Below are 17,058 nucleotides of genomic sequence, written 5' to 3'. Positions count from 1 at the left end.
AGAAGGCCTTAATGCACTTGTTTTTATCAGGATATATATATCTGTGTAGGAGCAAGGAATAGATAGGAGACAATAGGAGGAAATCCAGAGTTAAAGCCAGAGGGCTAAAAAAGTTTTAATAAGTGCCGGCAAGAGCGATATAGATTTTTAGCACCCTAAGGGCCCAATTTTGGCCATGACTTGCATCAATTTTTTTGGAGTAAGTTGTTTTTTCTGGCGTAAGTTTAAAAAAATGCCATTTCCCCCAAAACATTTGCTCCAGAGTAAGTCAGTTAGGTACGATTTTTTTTAGTTCAGTTTTTTTTTCCAAAAGGGGGCGTTCCCAGACACTTACGCCAGTTTTGGCCATTTATGCCACTTTGGCCAGTTAAAACTTACTCCAAATCGACTTAGGTCAGCGTATGTTGCCAGCTCTGAAAAACATTGCGGGCAGTTAAGAATTCGGTGCAGGTTAGTACGTTTAAAGCACCAAGACTTACAAAGCACAAAACAAAGGCCAAAAAGTAATAAGCAATCAATCAATAATCAATAATAAATAAAAAATAGAAGTCCTACAGTCAATTTTTTTTAAAGTTCCCCCCACCCCCCCATCAAAACACTCTTTCTTCCCCCCCCCCCCAAAACTCTCAAGCACAACCATCAATAAATAAAAAATAAAACTGAAGCCCGACCTCGGCCCGGGAAGTCAGCGGGCGGGCCGGCCAGTGCGAGAAGCCACTCGGCCGGGGATAGGTTGCGGCGAAGATCAGGGCATCCTTCGGCCGGGGATAGGGGCTGCGAGCATCGGGTCCTGCTCACAGCCCGCAGGACATGCTGGGAGGGCAGGAGCATGCGCGCAGACTTCACTGCGCATGCGCGCAGCTGCCAGCAGTGCTTTCTGCGCCGGCCTGTTGCTTCGCCCCCCCCACTGCGCTAGCTACGCCACGCTGGGACACCGGAGAGTCGGCAGAGCGGGCAGGATGGGGCCCCTTTTTTTTCTGACGCCGTTTCCAGCGCGCAAAGTCGCCACATTTAAGGTAAGTGCGCCGAAAAATAGGGGTTGGGGAAAATTGGGCCCTTAGAGTGGAGTGGAAGGGAAGCATTGCAGACTTCTCTTAGCGTGCTAAGCCGGTAGCGTGACTGAAGTTCTGGCGCTATAATACCGGCATCCTAGCGCTCAAAGGGGAGGTTAGCTGGATTACCTGAAAACTTTTTTAAAAATTGCAAGGAAGCTAATGTGCACCTCAGGAACAGCATATAAACTGAAATCAATGCAAAGAAAGTTAAATCAGATCTCTAAATCTTACCTGATACACTCATCCCTTTCATTACCGTCCCGGGACAGCTGTGAACGCCTGCTTTTTCTGGCATGATTAGCACCAGGCGGTAAGGCATGGAGTTCAGAAGGATGAGGGGTGATCTTATAGAAACATTTAAAATAATGAAAGGGATAGACAAGATAGAGGCAGAGAGGTTGTTTCCACTGGTCGGGGAGACTAGAACTAGGGGGCACAGCCTCAAAATACAGGGGAGCCAATTTAAAACCGAGTTGAGAAGGAATTTCTTCTCTCAGAGGGTTGTGAATCTGTGGAATTCTCTGCCCAAGGAAGCAGTTGAGGCTAGCTCATTGAATATATTCAAATCACAGATAGATAGATTTTTAACCAATAAGGGAATTAAGGGTTACGGGGAGCAGGCGGGTAAGTGGAGCTGAGTCCACGGCCAGATCAGCCATGATCTTGTTGAATGGCGGAGCAGGCTTGAGGGGCTAGATGGCCTACTCCTGTTCCTAATTCTTATGTTCTTATGTTCTTACGTTCTTATGCGAATTCACTGAAGTTGGCTTCCATGGCGCTACTGGGGCATTGCACACTGGCGCAACATTCCCCACCGCTAACTATTTGCGTCGCCGCTAAAACCCAATCGGGTTCTCGAGCGGCACTAATATCACTGCGCCCGGGCGATAACCCTTTACCGCTCCGGTAACGCCTCTCGCAAGCGCCAACAGGTGTCGCTAATCAATTCAAATTTTAGCACAGCGGTCCTTTGGTGGGACAAAGTTGACGTAGGTTATCCAAGTTCGCAAACAGTTGTGGTGGGCAAGTGAAGTCCAGAAGCTATTTGAGGGTAGAGTATTGGAGGACATTGATGGAGGTATTTCCATATGAATGTATATCCAGGAGATGTGTATAATCAGTTGCGGGACAGAAAGATGATGGCAAAGTTAGAGGTCACTATAAGATCCAGAAGTGGTGGAGAAATGCACCTAGGCCTAGCAGAGTGAATTTCTGGCCAGGAACCACACTGCAGTTGAAGCTGAAAAACCAGTAGGCCAGTCACAGGCTCACCAGATTTACCAGAATGGTTCCAGAGTTGAGGGATTACAGTTACATGGATAGACTGGAGAAGCTGGAGTTCTCCTTAGAGCAGAGAAGACTAAGAGGAGATTTGATAGTTTAATATTATGGAGGGTTTAGATAGAATAAATAAAGAGAAGTCACAGATTTAAGATGGAGAGGCGACATGAGGAAAACATTTTTTTACGCAACGAGTGGTTAGGATTTGGAATGCACTGCCTGATAGGGTGGGGGATACAGATTCAATAGTCGTCTTCAAAAGGGAATTGGATGAATACTTGAAAGACAAAAAATTGCAGGTGCATGGGGAAAGAGCGGGAGAATGAGAGTAACTGGATTGCTCATCGAAAGAACCAGTGCAGACTCGATGGGCCGAATGACCTCCTCCTCTGCTATACGATTCTGTAAATTCAGCTGAAGTCCTTTAAACTTACTGCCTGGAGGATAAGAAAATGCTGCTCACTGATTGGTTTAAATCCACCAATCAGGGAACAGCTTTTTCTACCAATCAGTTGTCCAGCCCGGGAGTGGAGACTGTAATTTACTAGCATTAAAGTTTGAGGAAGAGGCAAGGATTGATGTGAGGATAGGGCAGGGAGGAAGAAGGATGGGATTGAGGGGTGGTTATAGGAGTGAAGGGTGGCAGGGGAAAAGGGTAGGGCTGAGGGGAGAATGGAAATGAGGATGGAGACACAAATGATGGGAGTGTGACCTGGGGTAATGAAGGATTGGAATGAGGATGCAGAATCAGATTGTGGTTGTGATGGGGAGAAGGTTACAGATGAGGATAGTGGGAAGAGGGGAAGGCCTTGATTTTTTTTGTGTATGGGTCTTTGTGTCTGAGGGATGTAGCTGACTGTGTATAAAGATTTTTTTTTTAGGTTTGGGTAGTTGTTTCTTTCTTGTGTATGGGGAACCATAATTATTGTGCGTGAATCGTCCTGTGTTTTGTGTATGGGCAATCTCACTTCATTTTAGTCTATGGGACTTTTTGAATTATTTGTGTCGGCATTATTTCAATTTCTGTACTATGGGTGTTTGAATTTTCAGAGCTATAATCATCTGTGTCCCACTCCACATATTGGTTTTGACATGAGTATCAGGCCCCAGGTCCAAATTGTTGGACATCCTTGAGATAAATGGGTTGTGTTCAAATGGTAAAAAAAGTAGGTATCCCGTATTGGGCAAACAAATTTTACAGGTGTAGAGTTCTTAATCGTTTGCTTTGAAGACTTTTAGGATGCTGCACACTACAACTTAACATCAGTGTGAAGCAGGTTAGCTCCACGCCGATGCTGCAGTTATAATGTAAACGGAGCTGAATCCGGAGTCAAACTCTCTGAGCCAATACTGGAGTGAAGAAAAATTAAACTCCCTGCAGAAGTTAGTCTCACACAATCTCATTTCATAGTCATTTGTGGCCTTGACACCTGAAGTGTACTGCACAAGTTTGTTGTTGGTGAAAAACTAAAAGACCTTTACCCCAGGTCCAGTAAACTTGTTTTGTGATTTCACCATCAAGCGTGGTGATGGGTTCCCGCACGTCAGATATTTGACTGAGAAAAAAATTGGAAATTGAGTCCTACTTCTGATGCAGGCTATCTATAACAAAGGGACTATGGGTGACATATGGAGCAAAGTGGTTAGAGATTTTGGGAATTCAGGAAAATACCCAGCTTTCAGTAGCATAGAATAGCATTTCCGCTGAAGGCACTATAGCTAGTGAGAGGATGTTTGTCAGCATTAGTCTGGCTCTGCACACACTTATCTGGTCTGGAGTGCTTTGGGAGGAAGACTCGAGGAGGCTGTATATGGACTTGCGAATGCTGTTGTTAACTCTGCAGAGTCATGACTCGGGGACATCAGATGTGATGTGTGAGCCACTCCTTGTGGGGCTGTCATCGCTCAGCCCACTCACATGTACAACCAATCAGTGAACCTGTAAGTACTGCCCTGTGGAGCCGAGGCAACTGTATGTTGAATGGTTTTATTTCTGACCAAGCCATCTTGTCATTCCTGCAGTGTCTATGGTCTAAGGTCCAGGTCGGTGATTGGAGCATGGGCAGGTACTGCAGGAACGGCGAGGACAGGGCGAAGGAACGGCGAGAGAACGTAGAGCGATGTGATCGGGACCGGGGAGAGGCATGAGTTCGGGGCCAGAAGAGGCGAGGGCCCAGGGGCAGCACGGGCCAGCCCACACTGCAAAATGTGTGTGCACTAGGCCCGTGCAGCAGAGCTGGTCTCCAGTCGTCTTGGGTAATCCTTGCCACTGGACCAAGACCTAGCTCTGCCAAGCCCGTGTGGTGGCTGGTGTGCAACGGTCACTACACGTTAAAAAAATCCACGCACAGGCATCTTCCACCCTTCAAGATGTAGTTCATGATCTGGAATATTAGGTCCTTCATTGAAACACCTGTGAACTCATCCCTTTTTGGCGTGGAAGCAAGTCATCCTCGTTTCAAGGGACTGCCTATGATGATGATATGGAATAGTGTCTGGATTTTAATTACTTTTCGCTTTAGGTTAATATTACAATTATAATGCGAGGAGAATATGTGGTGCTTTGTCGCTGTGTTTGACTCCAACTCAGTGGCCCAGAATTTCTTATGAATTAGCACCCAAAGACATCCACAATTGTAACATAAAGCCAGTTTCCGCTGCAAAAGATTGAGAAAATTTGGGCGTAAGTGTCCTTACACACTACTATAAATTCACACGAGGCACATTCTGCAGACAAGGTCACTCTGTGACCTGAACCTTTATTCACAGGATCAAGAAGTGATGACCCTGCGTGGGACCTCCCTTTATATACCTGGATAACCAGTTGAGGAGTGTCTCCCCCAAGTTCACCCCCTGTGGTCAAGGTGTGTATTTCTTAGGTGTATACAGTATGCAGTGTTGTTATGAAGGTTACAGTTACATGAAGGTTACATACATGACATCACCTCCCTCCCCCCCAACAAAGTCTTATGGGGTCAAAGTTTAAGTCTTTCAGGTGGTCGACGCTCTCTCGTGGAGCGCCGCAGTTGGGGCTCTGGTTGTTGAGCCTTGGCATGCGTCTCTGTCACCTGTGGTGATTCCGGCTTGTCCGGGCTGACCGCAGGGACTGTGCATGCTGGGGAATGTTCTTGTTGCTCGTTCACTGGCGGTGGTGTGGGCAACATCTCATGATCTTTCTCAGGTTCCTCACTGTCCATGCTGAACCTTTTTTTTACTTGGTCCAGATGCTTGCGGCATATCTGTCCATTGTTAAGTCTGACCACGATGACCCTATTCCCCTCTTTGCCAATTACAGTACCCTCAAGCCACTTGGGCCCCAAAGCGTGATTAAGAACAAATACAGGGTCATCGATTTCTATACATCTCCCCTTTGAGTTACAGTCATGGCACTCATTTTGGGACTGGCGCTTGCCCTCAACAATGTCTGACAGGACAGGATGAATGAGGGACAGCCGAGTTTTAAGCGTACATTTCATGAGTAGTTCCGCGGGCGGGACCCCCGTGAGCGAATGCGGTCGGGACCTATAGGCCAACAGGAGGCGCGATAGGCAGCATTGAAGGGAGGGTCCTTGAATCCAGAGCATGCCCTGTTTTATGATTTGGACCGCACGTTCCGCCTGGCCATTGGAAGCCGGCTTGAACGGTGCCGCCCTGACATGTTTGATGCCATTACCCGACATGAACTCCCGGAATTCATAGCTAGTGAAACACGGGACGTTGTCGCTAACCAGGATGTCTGGCAAGCCGTGGGTCGCAAAGACCGCACGCAGATTCTCCACGGTGGTGGATGCAGTGCATGAATTCAATATGATGCACTCGATCCATTTCGATTATGCATCAAGAACAATGAGGAACATTTTTCCCATGAATGGGCCCATGTAGTCTATGTGAATACGTGACCATGGCCTGGTGGGCCAGGGCCATGGGCTGAGTGGGGCCTCCCTGGGGGCATTGCCCAGCTGGGCACACGTCGTGCACCTGCGAACACAGTGTTCCAGGTCTGAGTCAATTCCCGGCCACCATACATGTGACCGGGCAATGGCCTTCATTAGCACGATGCCAGGGTGCTCGCTGTGGAGTTCCCTGATGAATGCCTCCCTACCCCTCTGGGGCATGACTACCCGGCTGCCCCATAGTAGGCAGTTGGCTTGGATGGAGAGCTCATCCATCTGTCTGTGAAACGGTCTGATCTCCTCGGGGCATGCTCCGTGTGCGGGCGCCCAATCCCCAGTCAGGACATATTTCTTAATCAAGGATAGGAGGGGATCTCTGTTGGTCCAGATTTTGATCTGGCGGGCTGTGATGGGGGAGCCTGCGCTGTCAAAGGCTTCAACGGCCATGACCATCTCAGCACTTTGCTCCGCTGCCCCCTCGGTGGTGGCCAGTGGAAGGCTGCTGAGTGCGCCAGGGCAATTTTCGGTGCCTGGCTGGTGCCGTATCGTGTAGTCATGTGCAGCCAGCTTGAGAGCCCATCACTGTATGCGAGCTGACGCATTGGCATTGACAGCTTTTCTGTCTGACAACAGGGATGTTAATGGCTTGTGGTCCGTTTCTAACTTGAACCATCTGCCAAAAAGGTACTGGTGCATCTTTTTCACCCCATAGACACATGCGAATGCTTCCTTCTCAACCATCCCATATACCCGTTCTGCTTGGGAGAGCAACCTGGAGGCATAAGCCACAGGTTGGAGTTGGCCCTCATCATTATTCTGCTGCAACACGCACCCAACCCCATAGGACGATGCATCACATGTCAAAACCAATTTCTTGCATGGGTTGTACAGAGTCAACAGCTTATTAGAACAAAGCAGGTTCCGCGCCCGATTGAAAGCCCGTTCCTGACAGTCCCCCCAAAACCAATCGCAACCCTTACGCAGGAGCACGTGTAGCAGCTTCAACAATGTGCTTAAGTTCGGCAGAAAGTTCCCGAAATAGTTCAAGAGTCTCAGAAATGAACGCAACTCCGATGTGTTGCCGGGCCTGGGCACACGGCGAATCGCCTCCATTTTGGATTCGGTAGGCCGGATCCCGTCTGCGGCAACCCTCCTGCCCAAAAACTCGACATCTGGGGCCAAAAAACACACACTTGGACTTCTTTATTCGCAGGCCTACCCGGTCCAGTCGGCGTAGCACCTCCTCCAGGTTGTGGAGGTGTTCCTCGGTCTCTCGACCCATGATAAGGATGTCGTCCTGAAATACGATTGTTCCAGGGATGGATTTGAGCAGGCTTTCCATGTTCCTCTGAAAGATAGCGGCCGCTGATCGAATGCCAAATGGACACCTGTTGTAGACAAACACCCCCTTGTGCGCGGTGATGGTGGTCAGTAGCTTGGATTCTTCGGCCAGTTCCTGGGTCATGTAGGCTGAAGTGAGGTCCAACTTGGTGAACAGCTTGTCGCCTGCCAGCGTGGCAAAAAAATCCTCCGCTCTCGGAAGCGGGTATTAGTTTTGTAGTGACACTTGGTTGATAGTGGCCTTGTAGTCGCCACAGATCCTGACCGAGCCATCCGTTTTTAGAACAGGGACGATGGGGCTTGCCCAGTCGCTGAATTCAACGGGTGAAATTATGCCCTCTCTTAGCAACCTGTCCAACTCACTCTCAATTTTCTCCCGCATCACATACGGCACAGCTCTGGCTTTGTGGTGCACTGGTCTGGTGTCCGGGGTGATAAGTATCACTACTTTGGTACCTTTGAAAGTCCCGACACCTGGTTGAAATAGTGACTCAAATTTCTGTAGGACCTGTGAGCATGAACTTCGTTCCACAGATGAAATGGCATGCACATCCCCCCATTTCCAGTTCATCTCGGCTAGCCAGCTCCTCCCCAAAAGCGCGGGACCATTTCCCGGGACAATCCAGAGTGGCAGCTGGTTCTCTGATCCATTATGTGTGACCACCAACATTGCACTGCCTCGTAACTGGGATGATCACTTTGGTGTACGTCCGTAGTTGCGTGTCAATGCGTTCCAGTTTGGGTCTGCTAGCTCTGAGTGGCCATAGTTTCTCGAATTGTTGGACACTCATAAGTGACTGACTGGCTCCTGTGTCTAGCTCCATGTGTACCGGGATGCCGTTTAATAGTACTTTCATCATCATAGTGGTGTTTTGTTATATGAGCTGTGGATGTTTACCACATGAACCTGCTGAACTTCAGCGTCCATTGCTTTGTCCCAAGCATCAACCTGCCTTGCTGACCCCTCTTCTGGTTCTTCTGCCTCGTAAATTAGCCTCGCTGCGGGCTTCCTGCACATTCTGGCTAAATGTCCACTGAAGTTACAATTTCTACAGATAAATTGTTGAAACTTACAGGTTTTTGCAGCATGTCTGCCCCCGCACCTCCAGCATGAGCTGAGATCATTGTGAACAAAAGGGCTGTTACCAGGCACTCCTCTCTGATTGTCTCTTTAAATTACTCTTGAGCACTCTGTTAATGGGTGACAATGGCCCCATCCCGGGACGCATTGTCCACCGTGACAGCGTAAATGTCTGTTCAACCTGCCATTGTCTCTGTTGAGGACCCACTCTAGAGTCTGTTGCTGCCTGGTTGGTGTCGAATTGCCCTTGCCTGCCTGCAGGGTTCTGAGTCGCATTTACAATGTTAACTCCCTGCTCCATCGCCACGTTGGAAGCAGACTTGCCCGCATATATTATCTTGGGTTCCTCCTCCCCCGCCATGAAGGTCTGAGCCATCAACGCCACCGCTTCCAAGGTCAAGTCCTTGGTCTCAATTAGCTTTCTGAAAATCCCGGCATGACCAATGCCCTCAGTAAATAAATCCCTTAACATCTCCCCCCTGCAGGCGTCTGTGAACTTACAGAGGCTGGCCAAGCGCCGAAGGTCCGCAACGAAGTCCGGTATGCTCTGTCCTTCCCAACGTCGGTGTGTATAGAATCGGTGTCGGGTCATGTTTACGCTGCTCACCGGTTTGAGGTGCTCACTGATCAGTTTGCTGAGCTCTTCAAAGGTTTTGTCCGCCGGCTTCTCGGGTGCGAGCAGGTCTTTCATCAGCGCGTACGTCTTAGGTCTACAGCTGGTCAGTAGATGCGCCCGTCGCTTGTCAGCCGCTGCATCTCCCAGCCAATCCTTCGTGACAGAGCTCTGCTGGAGCCTCTCAACAAAATCGTCCCAATCCTCACCAACACAGTACCGTTCCTCTCTGCTACCGGTGGCCATTCTCGTGAGTCGTTGATTCCCGTTTCTCGTCGCCAAATGTAATGTCCTTACACACTACTATAAATTCACACGAGGCACATTCTGCAGACAAAGTCACTCTATGACCTGAACCTTTATTCCCAGGACCAAGAAGTGCTGACCCTGCGTGGGACCTCCCTTTATATACCTGGATCACCAGGTGAGGAGTGTCTCCCACAAGTTCACCCCCTGTGGTCAAGGTGTGCATTTCTTAGGTGTATACAGTATGCAGTGTTGATATGAAGGTTACATTTACATGAAGCTTACATACATGACAGTAAGTGTGTTACATACGTACTTACAATACTCCGAATTTCCCCAATCTTTTGCCAAGGCCTACTCCTGAAGCACGTAGCTCATTATAATGGCATCCCACCCCTCCGTGGTAGAGAGCGTTGCACTTGAATTTCTAGTGATTACGCTACGTCATAATAGATGTAACGTTGTGGTCCAAAATTTTAGACGCAGCCGGACCAAAATCATGCAGGCAAAATTGCCCTTTTTTATAGCCCCATTAGCATCTCTGGGGGGGTGCTAATGGGGCACAATGAGGTAGTGCCTCCGGGGAAATTGCCCCAGAGGTTTGGGTCGTGTTGTGTCATTAGCGCCACACCCCGCTGGCACAAGCACGGTGATGACATCATCATTGCACACCCCAACCCCTCACCTCCTTGCGCTGACCCCTTTGCGTCCCACATAAATATCCCAGCCCCGGAAAGTTACCACCTCCAAACGGGGCACGGGGCAATTTTACACCCCATATTTCTAGTGGTTCATGAGTTATTTTAAGCAGTTTTAAAAATTTCTCCTCACTGAGACTTCCTGTTTTTCTGAATGCCTTTTACGGCATCAGAATGAGTTATGTTAAAAATTGAAAACCTTCCTAGATTGCATTTTCTTAAACATTATGGGGTCTAAATTCAACATTAATACACCCATTTTACAAGGACCAATTTAGCAGTGGGACTGTGTGGGCATTTGGACCACTGCTAAATTTGTCAGGCCCATTTTTCAGGTGTTCCTGGGGTAGAGCGACCAACCCTCCTAGATTGCCCTGGGGTCCCCAGGAATTAAAGATTCATCTCCAGAACACTGCTGCAAGCAACCAGGGAGAACAATCATGAGGGCATTAAAAAAAATTGTGTATTTTTCATTTTTGTTGATTAGTTATCAAAAGATTGGAGAAGGAATTAAAAAAAAAAAGGGTGTTTAACTGGGCGGGGCAGTTGGAGGCAGGAGGTCATGTGATGAATCCTCCAGGGATACATCCAACCAGAGTAGGCACCCTGGCAGCCACCTAAAACAGACGTTAGGCCCTTGCATATGTAATTGAGGGGTCCAACACATGTCTTAGGTGCTCTTGCCGAAATCTTTTGCTGATGAGTGAAGCAGGTGCCAGGCCTGCTCCACTCAGGATTCTTCAGCAGGCACTGCAGCCGGCAACCAAAAGTATGTTTTTTTTCAAATTCAGGATTCGTTACTGTGGAGCCAGCAAGAGTGCACCCTGACTCCACAAGCCTCACGATTTGCTCCCCACCCCCATTTCCGCTCCAACTGAATGCGCAAAAAATGTTAATGAGGGCCATGGACCAGTTTTGGGTCGGCCTTGGGCCTCCCAGTTAGGATGCATGCTGCCAGCCCACTGCTGGTTATGGCCCTAACCAATTTCCACCTCGTGATGCCTATTGTCTTGTAAATGATGGTTATGTGGCTTAAATTCTTCATTTTCATGCTTAAAGAAAGAATATATAGTGTGAGTTCTGCACTTTGTTTACCGATTGTTCCCACTTGTTTATGCTGATTTTTGCATTCTGGGTTATGCTGATGGGATTGGCAGAAAGTTTTGGCATCAATTGCTGTCAGCAAAATGCGAGTGAATTTTGCATAAAGCTTTTGCATAACTTATTACACCACCATAAGATATTCCAGGCCAATGTATGCAAGAGCCAAGAATCATAGAATAGTACTGCACAGAAGGAGGCCATTCGGCCCATCGAGTCTATGCCGGCTCTTTCGAAGAACAATCCAGTTAGTCCCACTCACCCACTCTTTCCCCATATCCCTACAATTTTTTCTCCATCAAGTATTTATCCAATTCCCCTTTGAAGGCTATTATTGATTCCGTATCCACCACCCTATCAGGCAGTGCATTCTAAATCCTAACCATTTGTTGCGTAAAAATGTTTTTCCTCATAGGAAGACAGATAATATTAAAGTGGATGTAGTTTCATAAATATTCAGAGAGATAGCTAGCAGATAAAAAGGATAAGTTAATGGATCGTATTCAGATAGGTGCGTTGTGGATAATGGTGTGAACCAGAGATTTGTGATAGGCCTGCTTTTGTTTTCCACTTTTATATAAATAATTTAGATCATAGATACAAAATGAATGATACAAACATTTTCAAGATTAGGCAAAACATCCAGACATTTATATAGGAAAAGGTTTTTACAGACCTGCTGCAGGTCTCCAAATTACACCAACTGGGACTTATATAGCATATTTAATGTTAAAACACTTCTAAAGTACTTCACAGGTTGCTGCCTGCAGATCCCTGTTCACATTATGTTGAGCAGAGTGACAACATGGATCCATTGTCCAGGGTCTGGCAATGTTCATGATGAAGGCAGGCGCTCATAGATCTTCACACACAGTCTATGCTCCATTAATTGCTCTTGATTTATACAGAACTGGACCAAGCTCCCGGCAACGACCCCGGTAAGTAAATTGAAAGAAACTCTTTATCCGACAGTAACTGTTTTCTTTCTGTCTTTAGTGATCCCAACAAGCCAGTGCCACAGGACACCAAGTTCATCCACACAAAAGCAAACCGCTTTGAAGAGGTGGCCTGGTCCAAGTACAATCCACGGGATCAGCTTTACCTCCACATCGGTCTGAAGCCGCGAGTGCGGGAGCACTACCGTGCCACCAAAGTGGCCTTTTGGAAGCACTTGGTGCCTCACCTGTACAACCTGCATGACATGTTCCAGTACACCTCCACCACCACCAAGGTGCCTCAGCCCAACACCACTCCCATCTCCTACGCGACTCGGCGGCCCAACGGCAAGGTATGGCCCTTCACCACCAAGCGGCCGGGCTCTGGCATGTCTCCGGCTTTCAACTCCAATGAGCAGCAGAAGGAGAACTGGGACTCTGAGCAGGACAGCGGCTCTCTGCTGATTGAGAACCCCCGGGACTACTCCACTGAGCTCAGCGTCACCATCGCGGTGGGGGCCTCCCTGCTTTTCCTCAACGTCCTGGCCTTCGCTGCCCTGTACTACCGCAAGGACAAGCGCCGCAATGACCCCCACCAGCAGCCCAGCCCACAGCGCAACGCCAGCAACGACATGGCGCACACACAGGAGGAAGAGATCATGTCGCTACAAGTGAATCAAACTCACCACGAGTGCGAGAACGCCCAGGCTCATGAATCCATACGGCTTCCTTCACTGCCGGACTACACCCTGACTCTCCGCCGCTCGCCTGATGATATCCCCCTCATGACCCCCAACACCATCACCATGATCCCCAACTCCTTGGTTGGGATGCAGCCCTTGCACCCTTACAACACCTTTGCTGCTGGTTTTAACAGCACAGGGCTGCCTCATTCACACTCCACCACCCGCGTATAGTCCCGGGCAGCAAACCTCCAGGAGGCAGGAGCGAATGAACCGCTGGGTAGAAACCCCCTCACACAGACCACTGCAGACTGCTGGATTTTAACAAGAGTCTGATTAACATGTGCACTCTACCATCCTGACAAGAAGGCTCTCTCCCTGGGAACTTCAAAAGACATATTCACATCAGGCCTTCTTGTTCGAAGATACAACCTGAAGTTTTATAAAATAATCGAAATAAGAAAAAAGTTTAAAAAAAAATACAAAAAAACGAGAGAAAATGCAAGTGCTTTTGTTACCAGTGTGGGGAAAACAGCGGCAAACGGCTGCCCACCTTTAACTCATTGTTCACATGCCTTAGCCTCCACAGGCTGCTGTGCTCCATGCATTTTTTAATCACTTTTAGAGCAGTTTAGAATAAACATTAGCACCGAGGGGATGGGAGGAAACGCACGCTCTCATGGACTGAAGCACCGTTTTTTGCCAGGTATCTCCTTGAGGGCTCTCCCGACCGGCTGCCATAACTTCAGTGGACGATCACGGGAACCCCGGATAGATACGGAAACTGGATTTTCCGCCGAAGTTACGACGATCGATCAGGAACGCCCCCCCACCCCTAGATAATTCACGGCGTGATTTTTCTTCAGTAAACATTAAGGGTTGTTGGGGACAGAGAGAGAGAGAGAGAGAGAGCCTCCTCAGCCTCCCCTTTGGGACTTGGTTATTGTTTTGGGTTCGACTAGGTTCTTTTTGTTCGGGCGGTCCTTAAAGTCAGTTAATTCTGATGTGGAGATGGATCTTGATCCAGCACCTTCCGACAGTGAACGGCCTGCTGTTCCACCAACCACTCTTAATGGTTAAAAATTCGAGAGAGAGGCCGAAATCAAGAGTGAAGCACTTTTGGCTTTCTAGAAGCCGCCAGTAAAGCTGACCAAGTATTGTTTTACTGCCATTGCGTTTTAACGTGACCACCATGGGAGCATTTGTGTCCGCCCCTTGCCGCCTACACTTCCCCATCTCGTGCGACGTGCTCACGTTCATTGATTCGGGGAAGCACTTTGTATTTTAGTGACTCGACAAAAATCTAACAAACTTTTTACAGATCTGTTTCTTTTTTCCGGGGCTGTTTGACGAACCTTCAAGTACAGCAAATAATGCAGCTTTAGATAGTGTGCACCCCTTCATTTTTTTTATACACAGTGAATTGTGACACGTGCCAAATTAGAACCAGCAACATTTCTTGGGGGGGGGGGGGCGGGGAGGGAGGGTTGTTTTTAACTGTGTCTGTTTTGTATTTTGGTATAAGCAATCTGTTGCTGTATGTTACTTTTGTGTAAAGCCAGTTTGCGATTGAGAGGGTGCAAAGGGAGACAGCGCCACAAAAATACACTCCACCTTCTGACGCTTATCAATTCAGATCCGGGCTACGATCCATGTGCTTGATCCAGGCTAGCGAGGACCGTGCTGTCAATGGAATGTTTTCTTCAACCCCTTTGCCAAACTCCTCCCCCAGCAGCCAGACTCTAGGCAAGTGCGAGGCAAAACACATCAACCGCTGGGGATTCTCAAATGGATCATTTGAATGGTCCCTGGCCTCCGGCATTTCTACCAATCACGCACACTCTGCTTTGTCTTCTTGGCCCAGGATTTCTTTTTAAATGAATTTGGAACCTAGTTTGTGTTGTGAATGTGTGTTCAGTGGGATTGGATTGAAAGCTTTATTTTTAGATTGGTTCTCACTGTGCCGCTTTTTCATGGTTAAAAACAGGTGCAAAAAGTAGCATTTCTGTGGGCCATGTCCCTCGTCCCAGGGACACCTGGCTGACATTCGACTGCACATTGGGTCAGGCTGCTTAAAATAGGCGTTGGGCTCCTTCCATACGTAAAACGCCTGTTTTTAGAAGCCCTCTTGCTAAATTAGCCGCGCTTAGTGGAGCAGGCGCTCGGCTCAGGAACATTCAGCAGCCACTGCGGTTACTAAGTAGTGGCCGCCAACAAAAACGTCTGTCATTCTTTTTGGGACATGGAGCCAGGAGAAGCAGGAGTGACCATCCTGGCTCCACTGCCCTCCCAAGGACTGCTGCTGGTCGTGATCAACCCCTCTCCCATTGCCCTCACCAGCGAGACAAGCAGCCCCAAAAACTGTGCTCTTTAAATGGGCGAGCTGCCTTTGGAGGCACAACTCGTCCAAAGTATTGAAATGAGGCCCAAGGCCCCATTTCAGGTAAGCCTCGAGACTCTGTTGGTTATGCACACAAAACATGGGCCGTAACCAGTTTTTAATCCATAATCTCTATCTCTTCGGCGCTCCTAAAAGTATTGGTTGGGGGGTGGGGGGGGGAGGTCGACAGTCTCCACCTGATTTTGTACCCAAGTTCCAATTATAAATAAGACCAGATACATTACTATCAGCTCCCCTCCCAATAAAACTGGGTGAATACAAATGCGGTTTGACTTGTTCCTGACCCTGTTCACCAGCAGTTGAAAGCCAGAAAGTATGGATAATAATAGCACCAAATTCTGGTTGGAAACCTCAATCTCAATTTGCAGTGATGATAAATGATCAAAATTCTGTCGTATAAAAACACAAGTTGGAGATCCCTAGTTGTGGTCAATCGATGTACTGTGCGCTGGGTGGAAAATTCCATTCACCAACAAGTCGGGACTCCTTGTGCAGCTTGAGGTGAAATTGAAACACAAATCAACTTGCCCACGTGTAAAAAAAATATCAGCTTGTCTGTCATTCCCTATCCACATCTCTATTCTTCTATCTCCAACCCTCCATCTTCAATCGTTAATTATGTCTGTATCTCTCCATATCCAATTCCTCTCCATTTCTGCCCTTCAACATCTATCCCTTCATCTCCCATTCATCAAAGACTCAGTCCCCCCTCCCCCCCCCCCCCTGCTCCCCATGCATCCATCTCCAAACCCTGGTCTTCCCATTTCTTCTTTTCTGCTATATTGAGACGTCCGGTGGTCGTGAAAGGCGCTATATAAATCCAAGTCTTTTATATCTGATCTTCTTGTGTGTTCTACGTGACCCTACTAACCAACTGCTAGTTTGTATTAAACGTGGATTCTATTGCAGCTAGATTCAGTTCCTTTGGTTAAGGCTTTTATGATCGACAGGTTATTTTAGTTACACTCTAAAGAAGCCCCACTAACCTAAACGCGGTGTAAATTCTAATGTTTTTCCCCACTCCAGACTGCGGTAAAGTATTTGAAGTAAAGTTTGCTCTTGCATTCCTTCCATCTGAAGTGCGACCTAATTTTATAGCTGGACGAAGACTTCCCCGATCATCAGGCATTTCAGCCAATTACACCAATTGGATCCTCCTCTGGGCGTCTTGATGACTGCAGCAGAGCAAACTCCATGCTTGGCTTATAGGAACCCTGTCCTGATGGCTTTTGTTGACATCTGAGCACAGGAAGCTGATGCCATGTGTGGAAGCATCATCATAGGCAGTCCCTCGAAACGAGGATGACTTGCTTGCCAAAAAACTATGACTTCACCGGTGTTTCAATGAAGGACCTAATATTCCAGGTCCTGAACTGCATCCTGAAGGGTGGAAGATGCCTGTGCGTGGATTTTTTTAACGTGGGATGGCCGTTGCACACCAGCCACCACCAGGCTTGACAGAGCTAGGCCTTGGTCCAGTGGCAAGGGTTATCCAAGACGACTGGAGACCAGCTCTGCTGCACGGACCTAGTGTGCACACATATCGCAGTGTGGGCTGGCCCGTGCTATCAAGTGATTTGTCAAGAAGGAGGCACTTCACTGTGGTAGGTTCCATATCTTCTCAAGGTATATTGGGTCACGCTAAATACTTAAGCCCAACGCCAACTGCTATTCTGGGAGTCTGCAATTGCTCTTTAGTTTGGGAAACCTGTTTGGAGTCTTTATGGCCT

General features: G+C 48.0%; 1 protein-coding gene across 4 annotated transcripts in view; it reads left to right on the top strand.

The window, feature by feature from the left end:
- The window catches only part of nlgn3a (neuroligin 3a), a 217,160-nt gene extending 202,836 nt beyond the window's left edge, over positions 1-14,324 (top strand). For all 4 annotated transcript variants that reach the window (XM_070882622.1, XM_070882624.1, XM_070882621.1 and 1 more), the window contains one exon: positions 12,306-14,324. In XM_070882622.1, the coding sequence (XP_070738723.1) occupies positions 12,306-13,161 (856 nt within the window). In that variant the 3' untranslated portion in view covers positions 13,162-14,324. The remainder of the gene's footprint in view (positions 1-12,305) is intronic.
- Positions 14,325-17,058: the final 2,734 nt, after the last annotated feature.

Source organism: Pristiophorus japonicus, chromosome 6 (genome assembly GCF_044704955.1).
Source record: "Pristiophorus japonicus isolate sPriJap1 chromosome 6, sPriJap1.hap1, whole genome shotgun sequence".
NCBI lineage: Eukaryota > Metazoa > Chordata > Chondrichthyes > Pristiophoridae > Pristiophorus > Pristiophorus japonicus.
This window is presented reverse-complemented; position numbering and strand designations above follow the sequence as displayed.